This window comes from Balaenoptera ricei, chromosome 14 (assembly GCF_028023285.1).
Source record: "Balaenoptera ricei isolate mBalRic1 chromosome 14, mBalRic1.hap2, whole genome shotgun sequence".
Lineage (NCBI taxonomy): Eukaryota > Metazoa > Chordata > Mammalia > Artiodactyla > Balaenopteridae > Balaenoptera > Balaenoptera ricei.
In genome coordinates this window covers 35,910,393-35,933,841 of record NC_082652.1, presented here as the reverse complement: position 1 = coordinate 35,933,841, position 23,449 = coordinate 35,910,393, and the positions used below count along the sequence as shown (strand labels likewise).

Here is a 23,449-nt window from a genome sequence, read left to right as displayed (position 1 = left end):
TGGAAATTAGAATACTTTACTTTGTGCAACGTTTTGGTCCACTCTTAGCTTCTTTTTTCTTCTTTTTAAATTATGCAATTAAAGGAGCACCCAGCACACAACACAGAGCGCGTGGGAGGACTGGCCAGTGACAGGAGCCCAGGCCTCCGTCCTCAGGGCCAAGCTCCCCTCGCGGCTCTGGCCGCGGCACCCCACAGCAGCCCCTCAGGGCCCGGGAGGGGGAAGGGGGAAGGCGGTCCAGCCCCAGCAGCTTTCCCGTCCCTGCTGGTGCCCGACTGTCGGCACGTCTTGTCCCACACCTGCGGCCGGGAGGGGACCCCATGTCCTCTGTCCAGCAGAAGGGCTGGTCACCTTCCCTTGCTGCGAGGTGAGCGACGGAGGGCCTCCTGCTGGAGGTGCGGCCTCAGGCCAGGTCGTCCAGGTCCACCTCAGGGATCGGGTCTCGCCAGTAGCAGAAGGAGCTGAACTCCGGGCAGGGAAAGGCAGAGTTCTGTTCCTTGTTGAGAAGTGGGAACACGTGTTCCACGAGCTCGCTCAGTCTGTGATACCTGGCAGGAGGAATTGGGGAGGAAACACACCAGCTGTTACTCATCAGTTGATCTGCGAGCACAAACTGTCGGTTGTGCAGCCAGTTACTCAGATTCCCCAGATGGGAAGGATCCCAGACAGGCCTCCTTCTCAGGGCACCACCTCCCTCTTCAAAGTCTAGGCTCCTCAGCAATTCCCCCAACAGCTACGGCAGAGGAGAAGATACCCCGGCAGAGGGGAAAGCCTCCAAAGGCAGGTGCAGTTCTGATTCTTGGCCCCTGGCTGCAGGGCTCCAGGCTGAGAAGTGGGAACGCACTTACGATGACTTGTTTCCTTTGGTCCTTTCTTGTATCAGCTCACCCTTGGGGTTCACGGTGAAGATCCTGCAGTCTGGAACTCCAACTTGTGTGTAAGCGTAGACATCCTGCAGCAGAAAACACGGGGCAGGGTGATTACGGAGCAAAGAAATGAGGAGACAGTCCTGCGGTTCCTGCGAGCCAGAAGAATCGCCTTGACAGGAGACAGCGTATGGAAATCATCACATGGAGCTGGCGCGGCGCAGCTTTGCCGCTGGAGCCGAGCTTTAGACACACACAAACTGAAGAGCGGAGCCACCGCAGAGGGCGCTCGGGAAGCCAGAAAACTTGGACGCCATGGAGACGCCAGGGGCCCCGGAGTAGGAGAGGGGAAGCGGTAATCAAGGGGGGCCCTCGAGACCTGGTTCTGGGGCGAATCCAAGGCTCGGCTTAGAATCACTCAGAACATGAGTCGGAACTGCTTGAGGAAATGGAACTGAAGCCACAGAGACAGAGGGCGTGCCCTTTGTCACACACCTACCTTCTGGGGCACATCTCCTCTGACAGGCCCTTCCCAACCGCTGGAGAAAATTTACAAAGACAAAGTGAAAGCCTACTCAGCAGAACAGACATTCATTGTGCCTATACAACTGGTCTGAGAATTAACACAGGGCTATACCCTAAAAGTACACTCCTCTGACTTTCACACACCGCATCCGAACGTGTAGCCCAGAAGACACACTTACATTTGGACGGTTTCCAAAGGCCGCATAGAAGGGCTGCTTAGACGGGGCAAAGAGATTCTTGATATCATTTAGACACTCAATTTTGAACTTCTCTGGTTTCTTTTCTATTACTTCCCTAGGAGAAGAAAATACAATCACCAAATCCAAAATGGTAGTTTTCCTTGGTATGTGGTCCTAAAAAGATTTTATAGTGCTCACAACCACCCAATTTTTTTAATCCTTCATAACCAGTATCTTTCTCCTTCTTTGCCAACCTGACTTCTCAACCGTGTCTGACACAGACCAGGTGAGCTATGTGTGAGTTAGAACCATACGGAACCAAGATGCAGAAGCTCCGCAACAGATACAGTCGCGTCAGGCCCCCGTGTGCGCGCAGGTGCACGCACACGCACGCATACGCACACAGAGGCACCTGTGGAAGGCGGAGAACAGGCTGCTGGGGGACAGCATCAGGGGGCCGCGGGGCAGGATCGTGCCCTTGTCGTTGACCCAGTGCAGGTAGCCGCGGGTCATGTCGGCCATGCCGATGGCGCGGGCGGAGCAGTATAGGAACTTGTAGCCATTCCTGAAAGAGAACGCGTCCTGTTTAGCCCGTGTGCTTTGGCTAAAGGGGGAAAAAATGTGTTTTTCTTTTTAAAGGCCCAAATAAAGTTCCTCTCATTTACTATGAAAATCAAATTCTTAAATTTAATAGAAAAATTGTTAGGATTATAAAGATCTCACCATTCCATCAAAAACACCATGGGGGGAAAATGGAGGTACAGGCAACTAGGGATTATGCTAAATTTACAAGTAATGATATAGCTTCAGCATCTGGTCCATGGAAGCCAAATTACAAAACAGACAAAAATTTGAGGTTATCTTTAAACGATCTGTTATAGATGAAAGATACAAAGAATTTTACTTGTATAGGCAATTTCCAGAATGCAAATCATTCTATAAAACAAGGAGCAAAACTTTACCTGGGTAACTGACATACTCATAATTTTCATATTATGACATTTTCAACTTGTGCTTAAGACACTGTAATTCTGCAGATAAACTTAACTCATAGGTACTGGGATCCCACAAAGGCCACGGCACTATTTTCTCACAAAAAAAGTACTCTGACAGAGAGGACCCCATGGTAAATTGATTCCCCCATGCATGCATGTATTACCTACTTCAAGAAATACAATTAAAAATACTCAAAAAACCAAAACTGAAAATTGGCTCTCTTGTTAAATTACAGCTAAAACCCCCAAGTACAGCTATGATTATAGACACAGGCCGTGCCTACAACCCACAGCCCTGTGAAAACAAGATGACGAGGTTACCACGCCTAAGAGCGCATACCATGCCAGGCACAGAGCCCCTGTCCCACAGACGGTGGCTCACACTTTCCCCTGCGTGAGGCTCTAGGAAGGGGTGGGAAAGGAGAGCGGGAACAGCTGGCTCATGAACAAGATTTCTGTGGGCTGGCTGATGAACACTCTCTTCCTACAGTTCAAGCAAAATTCTAGCTCACCAGACACGTGGGTCGGGATACCTACTCGTTGATGGAATGGTAGAGCTTTGCGATACCCTGATGAGTCCAGTCTTTACCCAGCTGTGGAAGGATCTGTCCTAAAGCATCAGACCTAAGAGGACAGAAAGGGGGGACAATCCCCAAAGGCGGTTTCCTTGGCCTGTGCACAGGAGACAAGGACCCCACCAGGAGCTTCCAGAAGAGCCATCAGACATGAGGGAATTGACAACCACACATCCTGTTTTTCTCCTCCCTAATCTCAACAGCTTCTTCCTCCCCCCCATACCAGAATTTGAAAACCAAATAACTAAATCCTCCCCGAAGTTATCATTATTATTATTTTTTTTGGCTGCGCTGTACGGCCTGCGGGATTCTCAGTTCCCCAACCAGGAACTGAACCTGGGCCACCGCACTCGTAACCACTGGGCCTCCAAGGAATTCCCCAAGTGTTATTTTTGACGTTACGTCTGTACAGTCCCACCTATTTCCTCCCTCCATAACATGATTCTGTGGGGACCGCACTCAGGACGTCTCAGTGTGTATAGTTTAAAAACTCTCCTGATGGTGGCTGGTTGCCCAGGTGAGGGACCCACCCCCCGTCTACCACACACTGAGCTGGGCGCCCTTCCCTGTCACCCCAAGGCTCCTGCTTACTTGGTTATCGTCCCGTCGATGTCAGAAATGATGACCTTGTCGTTCCAGTCCCACAGGTAAATGGTCCCCGCACAGCGGCAGGTGCCTTGATACTGGGTTGTAATGCTAAACACGACGTCATTTGGGCCGTCTTGGAGCTTCAGTTTTGCCTTTTATAAAAAGTATAAGAATAAACAAAATCAGAGACTTTTTAAAATTCATGGCACATCACTTTGATGGAATTACATGCAACAATTAAGTCACACTTGCCAGGAATACGTGGTCAGAGAAATTGCTTATGACACAATGTTACGTGAAAAAGGATCCCAGCCTCTTAAATATATAAATGTGTGTGTGTGAACACAGAAAGAATGGACGGAAATACACAAGACATAGTAACTGTTAACAAAAAAAAAAGCAAAGAAAATCAGCAGAAAACACAGTTTTGGAACAGAATCTGAACATTCCCCAAACCAGCAGCAGCGTTTTGGGACCCCAGCTCAGGAAGGATGGCCCAGGGCTGCGCCCGTGGCTCACACGAGCCACTGCCTGAACCATGTGTTAGGTGCCAGGCACTTTTCTGATCACAACCACCACCCCACCCCCACCACCGCCAACCTTTTCCTCTGTACCCGGGACTGCCCTGGAGCACAGCAGGACAATTTCATATTGAAAATGGGTGGTAGTCAGGGAGCGGGAAATAAACAGGAAGGGGGAAAATGCATCCAAGTAAGAAAACGTCATTTCCCTATGGCTGTGGCTCCTAAAAGACAGTGTGTGGCCCAGTGCCGGGCCAAATGTATAAGATTCATCCTGGAAACAGGCTGACAACACAGATGCCCTGGTTCACTCCCAGACACGGAGGTGGGAGGCCCGGGGCTGGAGGAGGAGGAAGCGTGCTGCAGGTCCTCAGGTGGTCCTGGTGGTCCCGGTGTGAGGGACGCTGCTCTCCCGGACGTATGTGAGCATTTCCACGACCACACGTTGGGCCGCGTGTGTAAGGCTTGGGGACAGGTGGACAGGAGAGGAGACCCGTCGAGTTAAACAGTTACTGAGCTCATGTGACTTGGATCCACCCAGACCACATGCAACTCACGATCTGGTCTGAGGACAGACGAAGAGACTTCTTATAGGAGGTGGTGCTGCTGTGGCTCGGCGGCTCCGTAGGGATGGGGTCCACTTGGATGGATTCTTCCAGCTCCTGGGACCCCTCGTCACTCGATGAGTCTTCCTCAGCCGGCCTGTTCAACACAACCCCGTTACTGAAGAGGCAGCAGGACGTTTTACAGACGACAGCTTTTCATTTAGGATCAAGAAGAGAAAGAGATCCCACATCCATTCTAGGAGGAGCCCTTCCCCAGACCCAGGGTCCACACCGGCGTATCCCTCTCCTCCCTCTACGACTGGCCGGCGGTGACTCGCCCACTGTGACTGGCCATTTTCTGCTACAACCAGTGAATGCTACTAGGTCCACTGATTCTTGTTGAAAGGGATATATATGTATGTTTCTAAAGATACACATCTTTAGAATCTTTCTTAGTGATTTAAGAAACTAACAAGATTTTATACAGTCCTTTCAAAAGAGGGTAAAGAGCAAGAAGACAGATAAACCTGTGTTTAGAGAACGGGAAGAGAAAAGAACCTGATGGGGGAAGAAACAGGGCAGCACCTCCCCTCGGGGCAGCCAATCCACACGTCTAAGGCGGCTCTACTCCTTCCAAGAAATGGAAGGGACCCACGCCCAACTCAGATCCTGTTACGTCTCCCCTGCTGTGCCTGACAGCCAGGGAGCAGGGCACCCGGGACGGCACATCTCACAATTGCGCAACATCTGCTTCCCAAAGGCCTGCATTTCAGGGCATCCGAGTCCACGGCTCCGGGACAGGAGCAAGGTACTCGGGAAGCAGTGAGGAGTATATTTACTCTAAGCTGATGAGATAGTACATACACACACACACACACACACACACACACACACACACACACACACATTTGGCCACGCTACACGGCATGGCTTGCGGGATCTTGGTTCCCTGACCAGGGACTGAACCCGGGGCCCCAGCAGTGAGAGTGCTGAGTCCTAACACTGGACCGCCAGGGAAGTCCCGAAGCTGATGATATTTTTTAAAGAAAAGCGGAAGTTATCATCTGCTAACTGAGCAGCAGCAGGAAGCCACCGACTGTCATACACGTCCACAGGACAAAGACATTTCTGACTAAGAATTAAACAAAACGGCCAACATCAGCTTGAATGCAATGGCCGAGGCGGGGGAGCCTGGAGAGACCGGGGGCCCCCACCTGCCACTGGCCGGCTCCTTCGCGCTCGACGGCCGGTCTATGGGTGGCGGCTCCTCCGATTTCCCTTCCTTGGTCTCTGGCAGCTGGAACGGCAAGATAACAATGACAATGTGCAGTTCTCCCCCTACGGTCAAGCAAAAATTCATCAGTAGCTCTCTCCAGGAACGAGCAAAACCGCTTTCTGAATCCACAACTTAAAAACGCTTAAGAAACAAACTTCCTCTAGTTTGAGCCAAAAGGACGGAAACCTGAGAGAGAAGTCATATGCTGTTTGTGCAAAAAGCTGCCGCCACAAAGTCAGGGGCAGGAGTTGTTGAGAGAGCACCAGCTCAGTCACACAGTATAATACAACTAGGTGCATGGCAGGGATGCTGGACCTGCAGAACAGAGGGGACTGATGCCCCACCCTCCAGCGGGGGAAGGTGGCAAGCTCTGGCTTCCATCTGGTGACGCAGCGCGGTGGAAAGGGCATAAGCTCTGGGCGTAGACTTAAGGTCACACCCCAGCTCCAGCCCTCACCAGTTATGTGCCCTCAGTCAAGTTATATCACCTCCTCGTGCTCCAGTTTCCTCACCTGTAAAACAGGAATCCAAACACCTATACTGCTGGGCTGCAGTAAAGGTGAGAGGTAATGCATGTGAAGCACCTAGCATCAGACTTGCACACGTAACTGTTCAAACATGGTGACTACTATTATTAAAAGAGGATTATGTGGCCCAACTTGACTTGTGCTTGGCAAAAAGGTTTTTTTTTGAATAAACCAAAGATTCACTTCTTTTCAGCCCATGGAAAGGACTACCTCCAGCTCAGTTACCTGTTTGGTTATGCTCTCTCTCTTACGCCAAAACCACCAGCGACCAGATTTCTTTGGCATCTTATCTTTGACCCAGGACTCAACTGTGGCCTGAAAACAATCAACACAGGTGAGTCTAGCCATCTGTCAGTCACAAGGCACTCGACTCCTTTCAACCATTAACGTACAGGACGGTGAGCAACGCTTTCCACACCTCCCAGACTCCTCTGAAAGACGGACCGTGTCCTCTTTTGTGGCAGTTCTGTGGTATGAGATTGGGTGGTCTGGCTACGTAGGAGCAGCCCTCTTAGGGGCTGGCAGGCAGCCTGCTCTCATTTCTCTACCCTTGGGAAATGTGGTTCTCGTGAGTTATGAGGACCAGCTAGGCTGATGATGTCGTCTTGGTGGACAGATTCAAAGCAAAGCTTTAGGTTCTACATAACAGACTTTTTAACCACAAGCTGAATGGATCACACCCATGCCACGCTTCTGGTGGCCCCATCACCCTCTTCTTGCTGCTTCTTTCCACATTAATGGGAGGAAATGTTTTCATTTATTCTATATTTAACTAACATTTAGTAAAATCTCTCAACCTTTATATACCATCAGAAACCGGTATAAATATCTAGTAAAAATGGCAAAGATATGGCAGCCCAGCTAATTTCCTACACTTTGGGGTATGAGATAATTTGAGTGGTAATATTAATTTTAGAATATTAAATAAAACTGAACAGTACCCAGTTTAGAAATATGCACACCCGGATTTTTCGAAGCACTACATGCTGTAGATACCTCTGAGGGGGCGAAACACAGCGGAGCAACTCACCTTAGGTAAGCTCTTCTGGAAGACCTGCAGGCTGAGGATCATGGGAGCCGCCAGCGCCCAGTTGTAGTACCTGTGAGAGTAAAACCGTGCAAGGCCGTCACACAAGAGAGGAGAGGGCGGGAGGGAGAAACACCACATAAAATGCCTTATTCTCTCCAATGAAAAGATGATCAGCTCAGTTGCTTGCCACATAAGTAATCTTTGCTTCAAGCCAAACTTCAAGCCAAACTTTGGGTGGGCCAAAAGGTTTGCTCGGTTTTTTCCGTAGGATGGCTCTAGTAGCACTCAGTTGTCTTTAACTTCATTTGAAACAATTTTATTAGATTGTATTGTGACAGGTGTCACATCAGCATGCATTTAAAAAAAGACTTATGGGGTTTCCCTGGTGGCGCAGTGGTTAAGCACCCGCCTGCCAATGCAGGGGACACGGGTTTGATCCCTGGTCCAGGAAGATCCCACATGCTGAGGAGCAACAAAGTCCGTGCGCCACAACTACTGAGCCTGCGCTCTAGAGCTCGTGAGCCACAACTACTGAGCCTGCACGCCACAACTACTGAAGCCCACGCACCTAGAGCCCGTGCTCCGCAACAAGAGAAGCCACCGCAATGAGAAGCCCACACACCACAACGAAGAGTAGCCCCCACTCGCTGCAACTAGAGAAAGCCCGCACGCAGCAACGAAGACCCAACGCAGCCAAAAATAAATACTTAAATTTGAAAGAAAGAAAGACAGACATCAAAATTGGTGAATTTTTGTGTAGCCATTTTAACACTAAAGATGGAAGAAAAAAGCAACATTTTCAGCATATGCTTTATGATTTCAAGAAAGGTAAAAATGCAACTGAAACACACAAAAAGATTTGTGCAGTGTATGGAGAAGGTGCTGTGACTGATTGAACGTTTCAAAAGTGGTTTGTGAAGTTTCGTGCTGGAGATTTTCGCTGGATGATGCTCCACAGTCAGGGTAGACCAGCTGAAGTTGACAGCGATCAAACCAAAACCATAATTGAGAACAATCAACGTTATACCACATGGGAGATAGCTGACGTACTCAAAATATGAGTATGAAAATCATTTGCACCAGCCTGGTTATGTGAATCGCTTTGATGTTTGGGTTCCACATAAGTTAAGGGAAAAAAACCTTCTTGACCATATTTCTGCATGTGATTCTCTACTGAAATGTAATGAAAACGTTCCGTTTTTAAAGCAAATTGTGATGGGTGATGAAAAGTGGATACTGTACAACAATGTGGAACGGAAGAGAGCGTGGGGCAAGCGAAACGAACCACCACCAACCACACCAAAGGCCAGTCTTCATCCAAAGAAGGTGATGTTGTGTATATGGTGGGGTTGGAAGGGAGTCCTCTATTATGAGCTCCTTCTGGAAAACCAAATGATTAATTCCAACAAGCACCTCTCCCAATTAGACCAACTGAAAGCGGCACTTGACGAAAAGCGACCAGAATCAGTCAACAGAAAACGCGTAATCTTCCATCAGGATAACACAAGACCGACCGCATGTTTCTTTGATGACCGGCAAAAACTGTTACAGCTTGGCTGGGAAGTTCTGATTCATCTGCCACATTCATCAGACACTGCACCTTCAGATTTCCATGTATTTATAGGTCTTTACAAAATTCTCTTAACGGAAGAAAATTTCAATTCCCTGGAAGACTGTAAAAGGCACCTGGAACAGTTCTTTGCTCAAAAAAGATAAGTTTTGGGAAGATGGAATTACAAAGTTGCCTGAAAAATGGCAGAAAGTAGTGGAACAAAAGGGTGAATATGGGCTTCCCTGGTGGCGCAGTGGTTGAGAGTCTGCCTGCTAATGCAGGGGACGCGGGTTCGAGCCCTGGTCTGGGAAGATCCCACATGCCACGGAGTGGCTGGGCCCGTGAGCCACAACTGCTGAGCCTGCGCGTCTGGAGCCTGTGCCCCGCAACGGGAGGGGCCGCGATAGTGAAAGGCCCGCGCACCGCGATGAAGAGCGGTCCCCGCACCGCGATGAAGGGTGGCCCCCGCTTGCCGCAACTGGAGAAAGCCCTCGCACGAACCGAAGACCCAACACAGCCAAAAATAAATAAATAAATAAATAAAAAAAAAAAAAAAAAAAAAAAAAAAAAAAAAAAAGGGTGAATACGTTGTTTAATAAAGTTTTGGTGAAAATGAAAAATGTGCCTTTAATTTTACTTAAAAAACCGAAAGCACTTTTTGGCCCACCCAATATAAAAGAGAGTAGCATTTCAACACATCATTTGAAAATAAAGCTGAGGCTTTACCTTCACTTCACAGTCACTCCACTGCCCATTAGCCCGTTTATGTGAAATGCATATTTTATAGCGAGAAAGACTGTAATGGTTAAAAACAGCACTTGGGGAAAAAAACCTGCAAGAGTATTTAATAATTACAAAAGCAAGAGTATTTACCGGTTATATATCCGTATTACAAGGTTGGGATTGTCTATAAGTCCAGGGTTTTCTGCAAATTCATGGTAAGTAATGATATGCTCCATAAATTTCTCTGCAGTGTAAAACAATAATTATCCATTTGGTTAGAGATTACATAAATAAATACCCATATGAGATTATCACAATACTCTCTACACTGAAAGGACTATAAAGATAAAAAAAAAGTCCTTTAAAACAAACAAACAAAAAACCCAACAACTAACTTTTCAATATGCATCAAAAGCAAATGTCAGACACTTGAGGGTTTTTTTTTCCCAGGACAAGAAAGTACACTTCTTTTCTACTCCCCCTCTGCTACCACTCCTCCCGCAGATGGGAAAAAACAAAACCCCAAACCAAAAACCAACCAACCAACCAAAGAAAAACGGGAGAAAGGGATAAACCAGGACTCCTAGGAAAACAGATTACAGATGTGGCGAGAGGGAGGAAGATACGAAGGCACAGACGTGCACACACTCCACTCCATAACCAGTGAAAACTGTGAGCTTCGTTCTTCTAAGCAGGAGAGACTGCATAACTGGGGAATACTCGTGGGGGTCTTACAGCGTTAAGTGCACAAGTACAAGCTACGTTAGAAAAAACAATCAAAACATTTTACAATGCTTGGAGGAAAAAAACCAAACACACACCAGAATTTGGCGTAGGGTCTCATCAAGAAATAAATGCCAAGCTCTTGCAGAATAAACGAGAACTGTGCATGAATTTCTGTATGCTGATCGCAACCCTGCGCTCTAATGCAGGCCAACAGAGACAATTCTCCCTGGGGTTGTTCCTCCTGGCAATCTGTGTATTTATTACTTTTACTGGCCATTTCTGTCTCCCCCAATGACAAACTCTACCTAAGTGAACAATATTCTTTTTAAGTATAAATTCTATCGTTTATATAAATTGTATATCCCCTCCTCCACCTATATTTTTTAAAGTGGAGGCTTATGAGGATTATAATTAAAATGTGACCTATTTAACTCTGTCCCTAGAAGGAACCACTGGCCATAATAACACGCTCTTAATTTCTAGCAAAAAGTAAAACAAACAAATAGAATTAAGAGGTGGAAAAGAGGCACAGTGATCACCCCGTGACCCTAAGAAAAAGAAGATTCAGGGAAGCACAGACGTGAGGCTCAGGGTGCCTGGCCTGCCACATGCAGAAGATGAAGGATGATGTCAGTTGTAAAAAGAAAATCTTTCCTTAGAGGAAAGTCCATCAGGGGCCACTAGCCAAACTGAGAAAACGTTAAGAAAAGTTCAGTTTACAAAAGGAGGGAAAACCAGAAAGGCCAAAGAACTTGGGACAGATGTACACACGGCTGCTCAAGCCACAGCAGAGTCGTCCAAACCGGCCCCGCTAAGAAGCTCCCTTGTCTTGAGCACCTTTACTCTCCTGGACCAACTCTCAAGACGAGACAGAAAGTAATCCCTTCTACCTTTAGCCAGAAACATCCATCTACTCAGAAGACAATCAATTTGGCGGCCTCAGGCCCTCCTCTCCTGTCTCAGGCTCGGGGCAGCCAGGCCCCAGTCCCACAACTGTTCTTCCAACAACCTTACAGAAGAGACGGTGGCCAGAGCTGCGCTGACCCCGGCCGCCCAGCAGGCGGGCCGCCCGAGACCTCGGCCCCAGACACGTGCCCTCTCCCACCCACTTACCTGTGGCGTCACCCCAACACGAGGTACCTAAGTGAAGGGCCAAGAGTCCGACAGCAGAGGGGGACCCCAGTGACCTGCACAAGACCCCGCGAGCTGGATTCCCACAACGGCTTGAGGCCGCCTTCTCAGCGGGGCAGGCGTGGCTGCTGGCCTACCTTTAGAAATCTCTCCGTTCTCACTGAGGCCGCCGCAGAGGGACAGGGTGACGTCGGGCAGGTCCATGGCAGAGTCCGAGAGGCACTCGGTGCCGCTGTCGGCAGCCGCGCTGCCCACAGACTGTGGGGACTGGGAGCCAGAGAGCGTGTCGGCCTCGGGCCACTGCCTGGAGCCGGGCTCCGACTCGCTGCGGGAGAAAAGCATGGGCCTTCGCACAACTGCCCGCGTTCCCAGCTTTCCAACCACGGGGCTCCCCGGGCGCTTTGAATAGGAGCAGGCTGACCTGGCATCGGACGCGGCTTTCCTTAGGGAGTGCTGAGAACCCTATCACAGATGACACTAAAATAACCTAATAGCACTGCTGAGGAATTACCTGAATACAGTGAACACGTCACAAACATCACTACCGTCATTCACAATAATGCAAACTTTTCAAAGATGGCCGTTCTGACTTAAAGGGGTAAAAGAGTTATAAGCATTTATTTACATCTGTATGATGAAAATGACAGAGTAATTAAGAAAAATCTGATGTTTGAAAACCTTTTGATCTTAACTTTCTAGAAAAAGCTGCAGTGCTATATACATCCTGTAGAAAATGCTGTAGCCCAAGGTTGTATTATTTTTAAAAACAAGGCTTTTCTAAATCGTCTGTTACTTCACAAAATAGAACAAAGTAATTAACCAAGTGAAAATTCTCAGGAGCCTAGACACACCTCAAGAAAGAAATGTACTGAGAAACCAGAAATAAGCTGTTCTTACACTAGTGAGCTCCAGAACCAAAGTCGAGGGTATTCAATATTTTCACTTTTCTAAATAAGGCACAGAAACTAGGTTTTAGAAGCTGATCCTAAAGGAAACTTTCTGTAATGGAGCGTTAAGTTTGAGAGAAAAAAAACCCAAGGAAATGGCGCCGTAAGTCTCTTAGTCATGAATGTTTACGGCTCTATTTCAATGTCACATTGAAATACTGTTCTAGAATTTTCAAATTCTTTTACTTTTTTTAAAAAAAAGCCAGTATATGAATGTATGCTATCCAGTGAAGTTATATGATCTTTAGGAAAAAATCTGAAATTTGAACAGTAGGTGGCAGCAGAGTACAGATATGTCATAAATATAAAGCAGTTTCGAACATGATCACGTTTTGTATTTGAGCCTTTGAAGAAAACTTTAGGTTTCTGGGAATCAGGTTTTTGGGAATTCTCTCTCCTAAAGAGCAATGTACACACATATCACAATATTGAGATCAGTCGTATCAACAGAATGTGTTCCTCACTGAAAATGGTGAAGAAGCCAAAGCCACATAAAGCAGCAAAACGTGCTGTTATGCTGGGGTCCCAGTGCAGGCCGACCCCTGGGGTAAAACACAAACACCCTTGTCTTCAACCTCCTAGGCACACGGCTAGGTCCCCCTGCAGTCACGTGTGGCCACTTGATCAGATGACTGAGCTGTCCATGTGGACAGAAGGCGTGTGCTGTGTCCTTCCCAAGCTGGGCCCCTGAATAAACTGCCCCGTGTGATCCTCTCCTTTCCCCGCTGAGGCCCCGGAGGGCACGGTGGAGTCTCAGGATGGAAGGAGCTTGTGCTCCTGAGCCCCTGTGTGCAAGGCCTCCCACCAAACACCAGTACTAGAACAGCATCACGTGAGCAAGAAATAAACTGCTGTGGTCAAGCCACCAAGGTCTTGAGTTTTATCAGTCAGAGCAGCTGGTGTGACCCTCACCGACGCCACCACTTAAATACAGAGGACCCACCTGACTCAACAGGCCGCCAAACCCATGAGACTGATGTGATTTAGGGTAAAGTTGAGCTCTAATTACAAATACTGGCTATTCAGTCAAGACGGCAATGGTCACGATGATAAAACAAATGCTTACGAGCATTTCAATAATCTCACTGTCTCTAAATGTTTATGAATGTCTCAAGAAACAACCAGCTTCTGAGGTAAGAGGCCTGCTTGGTGAATGGCAAGGGCCCCAGATGGTGAAGTTATAACAGCACTGGGAGGCCCCACTGCAGTAGTCACGCTTCCCCGTTTTTTAAAAGGAAAACTAAGAAATCTGTCTTAGGAATCCCAGTGTAAATAAATGATTAAGGACTGGGAGATTGGAAACAAAGAGATAATTTTAAGACAGCTTACATTTTAACTTTCTTATTGGGAAAAAAAAAAAAAAAGGACCAGTTTTCAGTTCTCTCACCTTAAAAACCCAGCTATTACTTCAAAAGAAGTGGATACTTGGAGACAAATGTAGGGCAGAAAGCTAGGAAGGAGTTTTAAGGATCTTCCAAAAATATCTGTAAAAATTTAAGTATCTTCTTTTCAATCCCATCTTTCTATTTTAAATAAAAACTTAAGACATGCTTTTCAATAATTTACCTAAAAGTGTTTAATTATGTGTGACTATGGCTCAGTATATTCAAACCATACTTCTCACGAGAAAAGTAAACTGTTTTTTATAATCATAGATAGAGTATTATCATGGAATTTCCCCAAGAATGGAAGTGACCTTGGGAAAACAGCGCAAGTCTATCGCTGCTGAGATCTCAGTGTTATTCCAAGGTGAGACCCACGGAGGAGAAGGGGGAGGGGGTGCCAGGGGGAGCCGAGAGCTGAGCTCCAGGGGTGCACAGGCCCTGGAAGGGGCCCCACCAGACCCAGGACTGCAAGCGTAGACTCACTGAAGAGTGGAGGCCTCCTTTGTAAAGCATCTCTGAACAAAGATATTTTACCTTTAAAACACATAGTAAAGGAAACAAATGCTAATGAACAGGAGGTGCTAAACTGAAGTCACGTCCAATGTCAGGCCCTTATGTAGGCTTCACTAGTGCACCTTACCTTCTTACTGTATTGAAAATATTTTCATAAATAGGTAAATTATTAACTTCAAATCACTATACTCAAAACAACACATGCACAATTTCTGAATTTTCCAAAATCTGAAGCAATCATCCAACTTAGCTAAAGGATACCATCCCCTTGCTCCTTTTTCTCAGACAGAATGCTTTGCTCTAGAAACATGGAGAATATTTCAGAGCTGCCCACTCTTCAATATAAAATCCACTACCTTTTGGGGAAATAGAGAGCTGCAACCTCAGGTTCTAGTGCCTTTAGGTCATCCAGGTAAATATCATCAGGTCCCTGGTGTTGGCTTCTCTTGTGGACACCTGGTTTTGTAAAAAAAAAAAAAAAAAAAAAAAAAAAATTGGAGATGAGAACTTGGTTATTCTTCATTTACAACTCTGCAAGAAAACAAAAGTTTGCAAGTAATAAAACAGACCGTGATTGGAATTTCGTTGTATTTTTAAAGGTGTCAACTAACCTCTTTCCCTGTGTGGGTTCTCAGCATCCATGCGAATGGAAGAGGGCGTCAGGGTCGCACTCCTGACAGCCGCCCAATAAACACGCGCTGAGTCACGCATTCTTTCACCTGCTCTCACGTGAATAATCCTGGGCCCTAAATCGTTTACACTTGAAGGTTAACGTTTATTATATTTACAGCACGAACAAAGGAGACCGAACCCGAACCTGACGTGACCACCAGCATTGAGAAAGAGGCCATCATTCTAAAGCCACGAGGGGAGGCTTGCGGGGGACAGGGTGCTTGCTCGGTGCCTGCGGAGGGCAGGACCCCTCACACCACGGGCAAACCTGGCAGCCAACGCCTTCGACACAGGATCACGGTTAGCATCTCATAGTGGGACATGATGAGATGCAGTAGGGAGCATCTTCAAGTCAAAAAATAAAGAACATTGATCCCAAATCCAATCACGCCTCTAGAGCTGTGCTGCCCACTCATCACTGCCACGCGCGGCTGCTGGGCACGTGACCTGACCTAACCTGAGTGAGGCCTGTAAAACGCGAGAAGCGTGTGCGCGTTTATCTTTAGTTCTATGCTATTTCAACACGTGCACTTCATGCGTCCACCATCCCAGTCAATATAAAATACTGTCACCTCATAGATCCTGCTGCGAGCGTTTACAGCTCTACCCACTTCTCTCTTGTTCCCTCCCCCACCTCACTGCTAACCCCCGGCGGCCGCTAATCTGTTCTTCCCTTCTCTAACTTGGTAATTTCAAGCATGTTATATAAATAGAATCATACAATATGTAACTTTTTGACATTGGCTTGCTTTCTTTGCTCATCATAATTTCCTCAGATTCATCCAAGTTCTTGCGTATTATCACTAGTTTGTTCCTTTTTTTCCCTTAGTATTTCATGGTATGAAGGTATGAAGTACTTATAACAGGTTGCTTAACCATTCACCATTCAAAGGACATCTGGGTTGTTTCTAGTTTGAGACTATTAAGTATAAATCTGCTATTAAAATTACTGTACAGGTTTTTGTGTGAACGTAATTTTCACTTGTCTGGTATATTTTCCCGAAATTATGATCCAATGTCTCTGCTTCCTCACCAACATTTGATGGTGCTACTATTTTTATTTTGGTCATTCTGGTTTTAATTTGTATATATCCGATGAACAATGATGTTAAAGAAAAAAACAAAAAAGGAAAAACACATACCAGCTTTCCAAGGCTTACTATAAAAAATGTAAAGTATCTCCATAACTTCTATATTAATTACTTGTTAAAACTATAATACTCAACTATATTCAAACTATAAGCAGTTTTGAATTTACTGCTTTAGATAGAATACATTAGTAAACTTAGTTTCACTTGTTTATTTTTACTTTTTTTTTTTTTTTAATGTTAAAGACTTAAGTTCCAGTTTAAGGAAATATGGGAACGTCACCTTGAAAAAACAATCAAGATACATCCAGACTGTGAGAAAGTAAGTACACAAGACAATAGCCTGGGCTCTTCAAAAGGTCAGTATCATGGGTGCAGAGGGGGAAAGAGTGGTAGTGGCGGGTGTGTGCGTGTGTGTGCTCGTGTGTGCACAAGCACACGAGCTGTTCTAAACAAAAAAGATTAAACACAAAAACCAAATGCAACATGTAAAACCCTGATGAGATCTTGGTTTGAGGGAAAAAAAACCCAAACCAAACAGTTAAAAAGCTATTCTAGGTACATCTGGGGAACATGAATATGCATTCAAGATGACAGTGGAACCGTGGTTATGCAGAGGATGTTTTAGCCTTAGAAGGTGTGTCTTGAGTGTGAAATGTCATCATGCCTGCAACTTGTTTTCAAATGGCTTAAAATAAAAAACTGTATGTGTGTGAGTGGAGAGACAAAGCAAATGTGAATTAAACTTTTTATAATAAAAAGTTGGGGGGGGAAAAAGAATGAGGCCAAATCCATGGTGGAAACCACCACGCGGTGTTCTCTCTCCAGTCAGTTCCTGCCCTGTGTGCCGAGAACAGGGGTCATTATTCCCTGGACTAAAACCGGAACACGGGATGCCCCCTTAGCAGTTCTCAGAGTAGCACACGTGGTCTGAGAAGATGCGCTGAGCTAGGAAGAAGCAGGTACCGAGTTCCTCACCAGCCGGGTGAGCACATGTGGCCACAAACACCCCTGACAGTCATATTCTTTTATTTTAAATAAACGGTTTCTGAGTGACCCTGAAGGTCCACACCTGTAGTGGCTATTAAGTCAGTTTATGATCATCTAACTTATGGTGCTGGCATTTTTTGAAAAGTGAAGTAGGTATTTGGCTCTATGTGACAACTGAGTATTTTTAGGGAAGGTTTTACTTCCCTAAAAATAGGCCCAAAGCCAGTGTTCAGATACACTGTATCCAGTATCAATGGATAACTATACTTTTCAACAGTAAGAACGTTCTGATGATGTCAACTACTTTCCAAAAGTGAGAGCTGTTGCGCCAGGAGCTGCACCCTGTCTTCTAGCTGTTAGAGGATTCCAATCAACAATCAAAAGAAGAGGACACACACTAGTAATCAGTGTGCATTTATATAGGGCCCATATTACTGCAACAAAAGTACTTAGTTTGGCCTCAACTAGCCAGATGTTTCAGGTGTAAGCATCTCTCTAGTCTAATTTTTTCTGTTAAACATAACTGTTTAGGAGTCTACTTCACGTTGTTGACACACCTAGTCACTAAAGGGGTTAACTTTAGTCATTAACTGATTTTAACGCTTTCATAAGTTTTTCAATAAACGCTTCTCAGGGGCCTGAGCAGCCACGGCCGGGAGAGGGAGGAGGTCAGAGTTGCCTCCAGGGGCGCCTGAGCCCCCCCCCCCCGAGCGTGGCAGGTCCCAGTCAAGAGCACAGACACAAAGGCAGCCCCCGAGTATTACCTGAAACCCTGGAGAAATTTACCACGTAGATTTGGGGCAGCAGAGGCCAAATCAAACCACCAATTACCTCTTTTCTTTGAGGGTGAGTCGACTTTAGCGGCTGGTTTAGCTTCTGAGGGTGCCTCGGCGAAGGACGGGGGAGGAGGGTGGTGGGCGTCTGACCCCTCGGGGGGCTCCCGAGGCCCTGATGCCAAGGCTGCTCCACTCCTCTGCTTCCCTGGGGCCCGGGGCTTGGGCTTCACGATGGTACAGACCGTCTCCCCCACAGAAGCATCCTTCTCAACTTCACTTAGGAGGTTGTCCTCGCTGGGAATTACCCGAAAATGGGTATTTTCTGATGGAGTAATCATAGCTGTCCTAGATCTCTCTCTTTTGCTGACCTGAAACAGGCGAATTGTTTAGAAATTAAACTACTGTCAAAGGTGTTTGTTAACAACGTAACAAACGTTGTGGGCAGTTTGTTACTGTGCGCAGTCAAATCTCAATGAGATCACATAAATAAGCAAAATGTGTATTTAAAAAAAACTAGAGGGTCTAAACATTTTTTTTTCCTCTCAGGAAATGCATCTTTCCAATTCTTTCTTCTTTCACCCTGAGCTGGCAAAAAAGCTTTCGTAATCAATTTCCTATTTTAAAATTTCAGTGGAAATTTTAGTTTCCTTTAGGAACTTAAAAAATTTTCCTGATTAAAATGTTAACAATCAACATTATTTATGAAATAGGAACACACAAAATAATGTTGGATTCCTTCCGCTATAAATATAGCACAAACGTTATCAGAGATGTTAACTCAGCTTCGCTTATGCGACCACACGAGGGCACCACCACCACTTATATTCCTGTGAACTCGTCCTCAACTCTGCAGGCCGGCGAACCCTCTACCTTGGTGGACTCTGGGAACCCTCCCCACGTCCACTCCATGTGGGACTCGGATCTGAGCAGGCTCCCGGCGGGTTTCACCTCCAGCTCTGAGTCGCTCTTAGGACACGCCGCCGGGGAGTAGGGGCTGCAAACACAGGACAAAGAAATGTGATGACTCTAATAAGTCAGGAACCTCATTCTTGCCAAGCTCAACAGATGAAAAGAAATGTAAGTTTGAATATATCAATTTCACCCGCAGATATAAAGGCTACTTTTCCACTTGAGCTCTTTAATAATAATAAAAACAATGCCAACTAGCATTTATTGTGGACTTGCCGGGTCCTCAATAATATGCATTATCCCACTTGATTCTCACAAGAAATCAATGAGAAAGGTAATTTATAGCAGAGAAAATGCATGGAAAGATGGGTTAACATAATACAGAGAGAAACTGGATTTGAACACAAAGTGTGACTGCACGTTTCTTCACAGTATTAACCACAGTTACAGTTAGTAGTTGACACGAAAAAGAGTTGCAGAGGGTCAAATTCTATGCTGATGATACAGGTCTACACTGGCCAACTCTGAGAGTAAGTCAGATCAAGTTTAGGAACAAAATAATTATTGAGGGGAAAGGTCTAAATTTGTGTTAAAAGCACACATTCAGTTCCTCTTCTGTATGAGAGACGTGGAAATATCATCATGTCGAATAACAGAAAAGCTATCAGTATATCCTTTCTTTAAGAAACGGAGAAATTTCAAGAATACTTACTTGTCTAAGGGGGACCAATCTCCATCAGATAAGGGGTAGTGGTCTCCAGAATGGAAAAGCAGAGGCTCCTTATATTCTTCTTCCTTTAAGGAAGCATTTGAAGATCCTCTGTGAAAGGGGGGAAAAAAAAAAAAAGAGACAGACAAAACAATGACATCTATGTCAGCTTTAAAATATCCCCCAATTCTAACTGACACACTGTTCTAAATAATACAAATGAAGAAAGTCAAATGATTAATAACTATCTCTCTTAAAAGGAAAATATGAAGGAGAAGAGGGTTCACTGTTGCTACACACCGGTCACCACTGCAATCACCATTTAAACATGGGATAAACAGGAGGAACAGTAAAGAAGATGGGATTAAAAACTCCTTTTTACATCTGTTAGGGGTATCTGATTCAGAACCTACAAGAAGAAAACTAAGGCTTTACATATATTGCATCCAATTCTTACAAATCTGAAGTAGTAAAGTCTTATTTTAGGTATTACGTAATCAAGGATCTATGGGAGTTTAGTAATTTGCCCAAAGTAAAAAAGCTCCTAAGTAGTTGGATTCAAAACAAGCAAGCCCTTGTTCTTTTCCACTACACTCTCCTGCATATTACAGAAAATGTAAGCAAGCAAACAACTGAAGGCAAAAGCTATGGCTCAAAAATGCAAAAATACCCTAAAAACTCTTAAAAACCCAGAACTTATTTTCTTCTTGGTTGGGCCCAAGCATTACCTGAGAACTTTCTCTTAGAATCTACGTGATATAGGGATGCGAGGAAGATGACACGAAAAGTATGATAAGTGCTTTTAAAATTCATTCACAGACCTTGGAACTGTAGGAGACTTAACTAATGCTAGTAAGGTTTTAATTAATTTACCCTTTGTTTTTCTTGAATTTGCAGAATTAATATAACTAACTTGCCATATAACCTTGCAAACACCCCTCAGAAGCACTGTGGGCCCCAGTTTTTCATCTTTAAGTTGGAAATTTTTCTCTTGTCCTGTCTATTTGATAAGAGTCAATGTGAGATTTATGCGGTGTGTCATGGTGAAAGCCCTGAAAAGTATACAGAAAAGCAGAAGAAAAACTCTGAACAGTGTAAAACACTATATAATACAAATTTAAGAGCTTCTTACAGAAAATTCAGTGTTCTACCAGGACAGATATTAGATGTGAAATGATGAGACGATCTATCGCTTAATCTGCTAGACTAAAAACAGGGATAGAAACCATTTTATTAATTTGTATTATCTCTTTTCTCTCTTTACACCTTAATTTAACATGCTCTGATTTACCACTAACTCTGACACGTAACTATTTTTCCAAGTAGCTGCATTTCCTAATTTAAGCTTTACCTAACCCTAATCTTCTTTCTCTCAGAAGGATTAAGCTCTGGCATACCACCTCATTCAAGGGGAAAGATACACATACTTGAAAAAGGCTGAAATCCAGGTAAAAATACTCCATATCTTAAAAGAGGAAATTCAAATGGTATAGAAGCAAAAAGGGAAAATCGGATGCTACGAACAGTCCTTATTTGCCAAATCTGAAAGGACAGTACAGCTTGGCCCACTACTATTCATATATTTGAAAGTGGTTTGAAAAGAGCAATGTAAATGCCGTAGAAAATTTTTTATTAAACATATTTTGTTTTTGGAACGTTATTTCACCACAGTATAAAAGGTAAGCCAAGAAGAATACAGCAAAGCAAACTGGATTTAATAAAATATTGAAAAAAAGAGAGAGAGAGAGAGAGACCAGGCACCGTTTAAGAATTTACAAGCCCAGGAAGGCAGGACATGGTCTTCTCTGGGCGGATCCGGACAGAAATAGAGCCCATTAGCTTAGACCCATCAGAGTGATAGAAAAGTTTGCTGATGCGGAGGCTCCTTTCAGGCCTGTGATTCACTGAAAACCTGCCAAGCACGTTCAAAACGGCACACGTGGCTGAGGACAGGCAGCCAGCGAGGCCAAGCACGACGGGGTCACTTTAAGCATGTGACACGAGGATGTAATAAGGGAGGGTATAGATTAGAACATGGAGAAATGGTATGAACACTGACTCTATTTACGTTGAAACACAGGACAAATAGCTACATTAATGGTGAACAGCAGAGGATCCGCGGCCGAGCAGATGGTCTAAGGCTGGGTCAGGGTGGTGGGCGAGGTTCAGCTGAAGTTCACGTGAAGTGTGTCTAGAGCACTTCAGCGTTCACAGACGCCCCAGCACCGCGACTCCAAGCTCAGCTTCATTTGGTAAAACAATTATTTTTCTCATTCAAAAGCCAGAAGTTACGTGATGTATACAAGTATCAAAATTCACTGAACTGCACACTTAGATCCATGAATATTATTGTATGTAAGTTACACCTCAGTTTTTAAAGAACAGGGACAAAAACCAGTACAAAGTCAAAATCAGTAGCCTGAATTATTTACGTGGGATAAATGAGAAGGACTAGGTAAGTTTTAGTCTATGTAGCTGGCAGCAAGTACATAAGAGATAAAGCGGGCTAACTACCGCGACCAAAGTTCACCGTTAACACGGCGCTGACCCTCACCCTCAGTGCCGGATCAATCAATCTCACTGTGACTAATGATCCAAGTTTGCTTCAGGATACAGGACATTTCCCACGACAGGGCAGAAGAGAGCTGGGCAACGTGTCTCCTGGATCAGAATGATGGGGAGGGGAACACGCGGCCCCAGGCCCCTGCCACTCAGCCCCCAGATCTAACTCTGTAAGTGTGTCTGCTCTGGTGGATTAGGAGTAGGGGTTCCTTTCTGACGGCACAGTGGTAATCCTCCATTGCGGTTACTCCATTTCCAGCGGCTGAGTGTTTTATACATTTGCACTCAAGACTGTGATATAGCATCATCCCACGTGAAAAGTCTCCTCCTTCCCAGAGGCTACAAGTGCCCAGGTGCACTGTTTTTAATACATACACACCTGTACATCCATCCATCCGTCCTCTGGAATGACGGACAAGGCTTCCATGATATACTCAAGCCAGAAGCCCACGTTCAGGAGGGGAGACTCATCAGGCACAGCTCACACAAAGCCCTGTGCGGGTTAGACCTCTCCAGCTCCCACAAAGGGGTTTCCTCTGGCTGCACGACACCAGCCTGCTTCCGAGAGCCATTTCATCTTTCTGCTGCCTCCTTCAAGGAGCCTAAATTAACCTTAATTCTATTATCAATGAAATTCTTGAAAAGTTAGGAGTTTAAACAGAATGCTATTTATCAAAATAGAAATAAAACCAATTTTAGGTAACTTCTCTGTAAACAAAATTTCTTTCCTACCAGGTAGGGGCTGAGGAGGGGAAGGTATTTAAAAGCTACAAATTCCCCAAATCCCCGTAATCTCGTAACCGCAAAAGCAGTTGATTTCCTAGTCTTTTCCTCTCAGATTCTTTAATGTGCCACTTAACATGCTGTTAATACTTTTGACCCTGAATGTCTTCCTCCACGTTTCTGATTTTAGAACCTGGGCGCTGAGCGGGAAGGGGCCTGGCAAGCCATGCAGCTCAGTCCTCGGGTCTCACAGACGGAGAAACGAAGGCCAGACTGACCACAACCAGACGTGGGCCGGCCGGCCCCGTCCTCCCCTCACCAGCGCAGCGTGAACTTCAGGCCGACACCTGCAAGACCGCTACAGTTTGCCTTGCATTTGTCACTGCCGACCAGACCAGCACTCCTACAGATCTGGC

General features: G+C 45.4%; 1 protein-coding gene across 5 annotated transcripts in view; it reads right to left on the bottom strand.

The window, feature by feature from the left end:
- The window catches only part of LPIN2 (lipin 2), an 82,716-nt gene continuing 59,267 nt past the window's right edge, over window positions 1–23,449 (bottom strand). For 4 of the 5 annotated variants that reach the window (XM_059895517.1, XM_059895515.1, XM_059895513.1 and 1 more), the window contains exons 5-21: window positions 19,752–19,859; window positions 19,001–19,124; window positions 18,186–18,498; window positions 15,216–15,350; window positions 14,961–15,060; window positions 11,897–12,084; window positions 10,053–10,146; window positions 7,628–7,697; window positions 6,823–6,912; window positions 6,009–6,091; window positions 4,807–4,951; window positions 3,732–3,880; window positions 3,103–3,189; window positions 1,983–2,135; window positions 1,571–1,685; window positions 849–952; window positions 1–548 (exon numbers count right to left, since the gene is read on the bottom strand). In XM_059895517.1, coding sequence (XP_059751500.1) covers window positions 404–548; window positions 849–952; window positions 1,571–1,685; window positions 1,983–2,135; window positions 3,103–3,189; window positions 3,732–3,880; window positions 4,807–4,951; window positions 6,009–6,091; window positions 6,823–6,912; window positions 7,628–7,697; window positions 10,053–10,146; window positions 11,897–12,084; window positions 14,961–15,060; window positions 15,216–15,350; window positions 18,186–18,498; window positions 19,001–19,124; window positions 19,752–19,859 — 2,203 coding nt within the window. In that variant the 3' untranslated portion in view covers window positions 1–403. The remainder of the gene's footprint in view (window positions 549–848; window positions 953–1,570; window positions 1,686–1,982; window positions 2,136–3,102; window positions 3,190–3,731; window positions 3,881–4,806; window positions 4,952–6,008; window positions 6,092–6,822; window positions 6,913–7,627; window positions 7,698–10,052; window positions 10,147–11,896; window positions 12,085–14,960; window positions 15,061–15,215; window positions 15,351–18,185; window positions 18,499–19,000; window positions 19,125–19,751; window positions 19,860–23,449) is intronic. The other variant, XM_059895516.1, reaches the window with a different exon arrangement.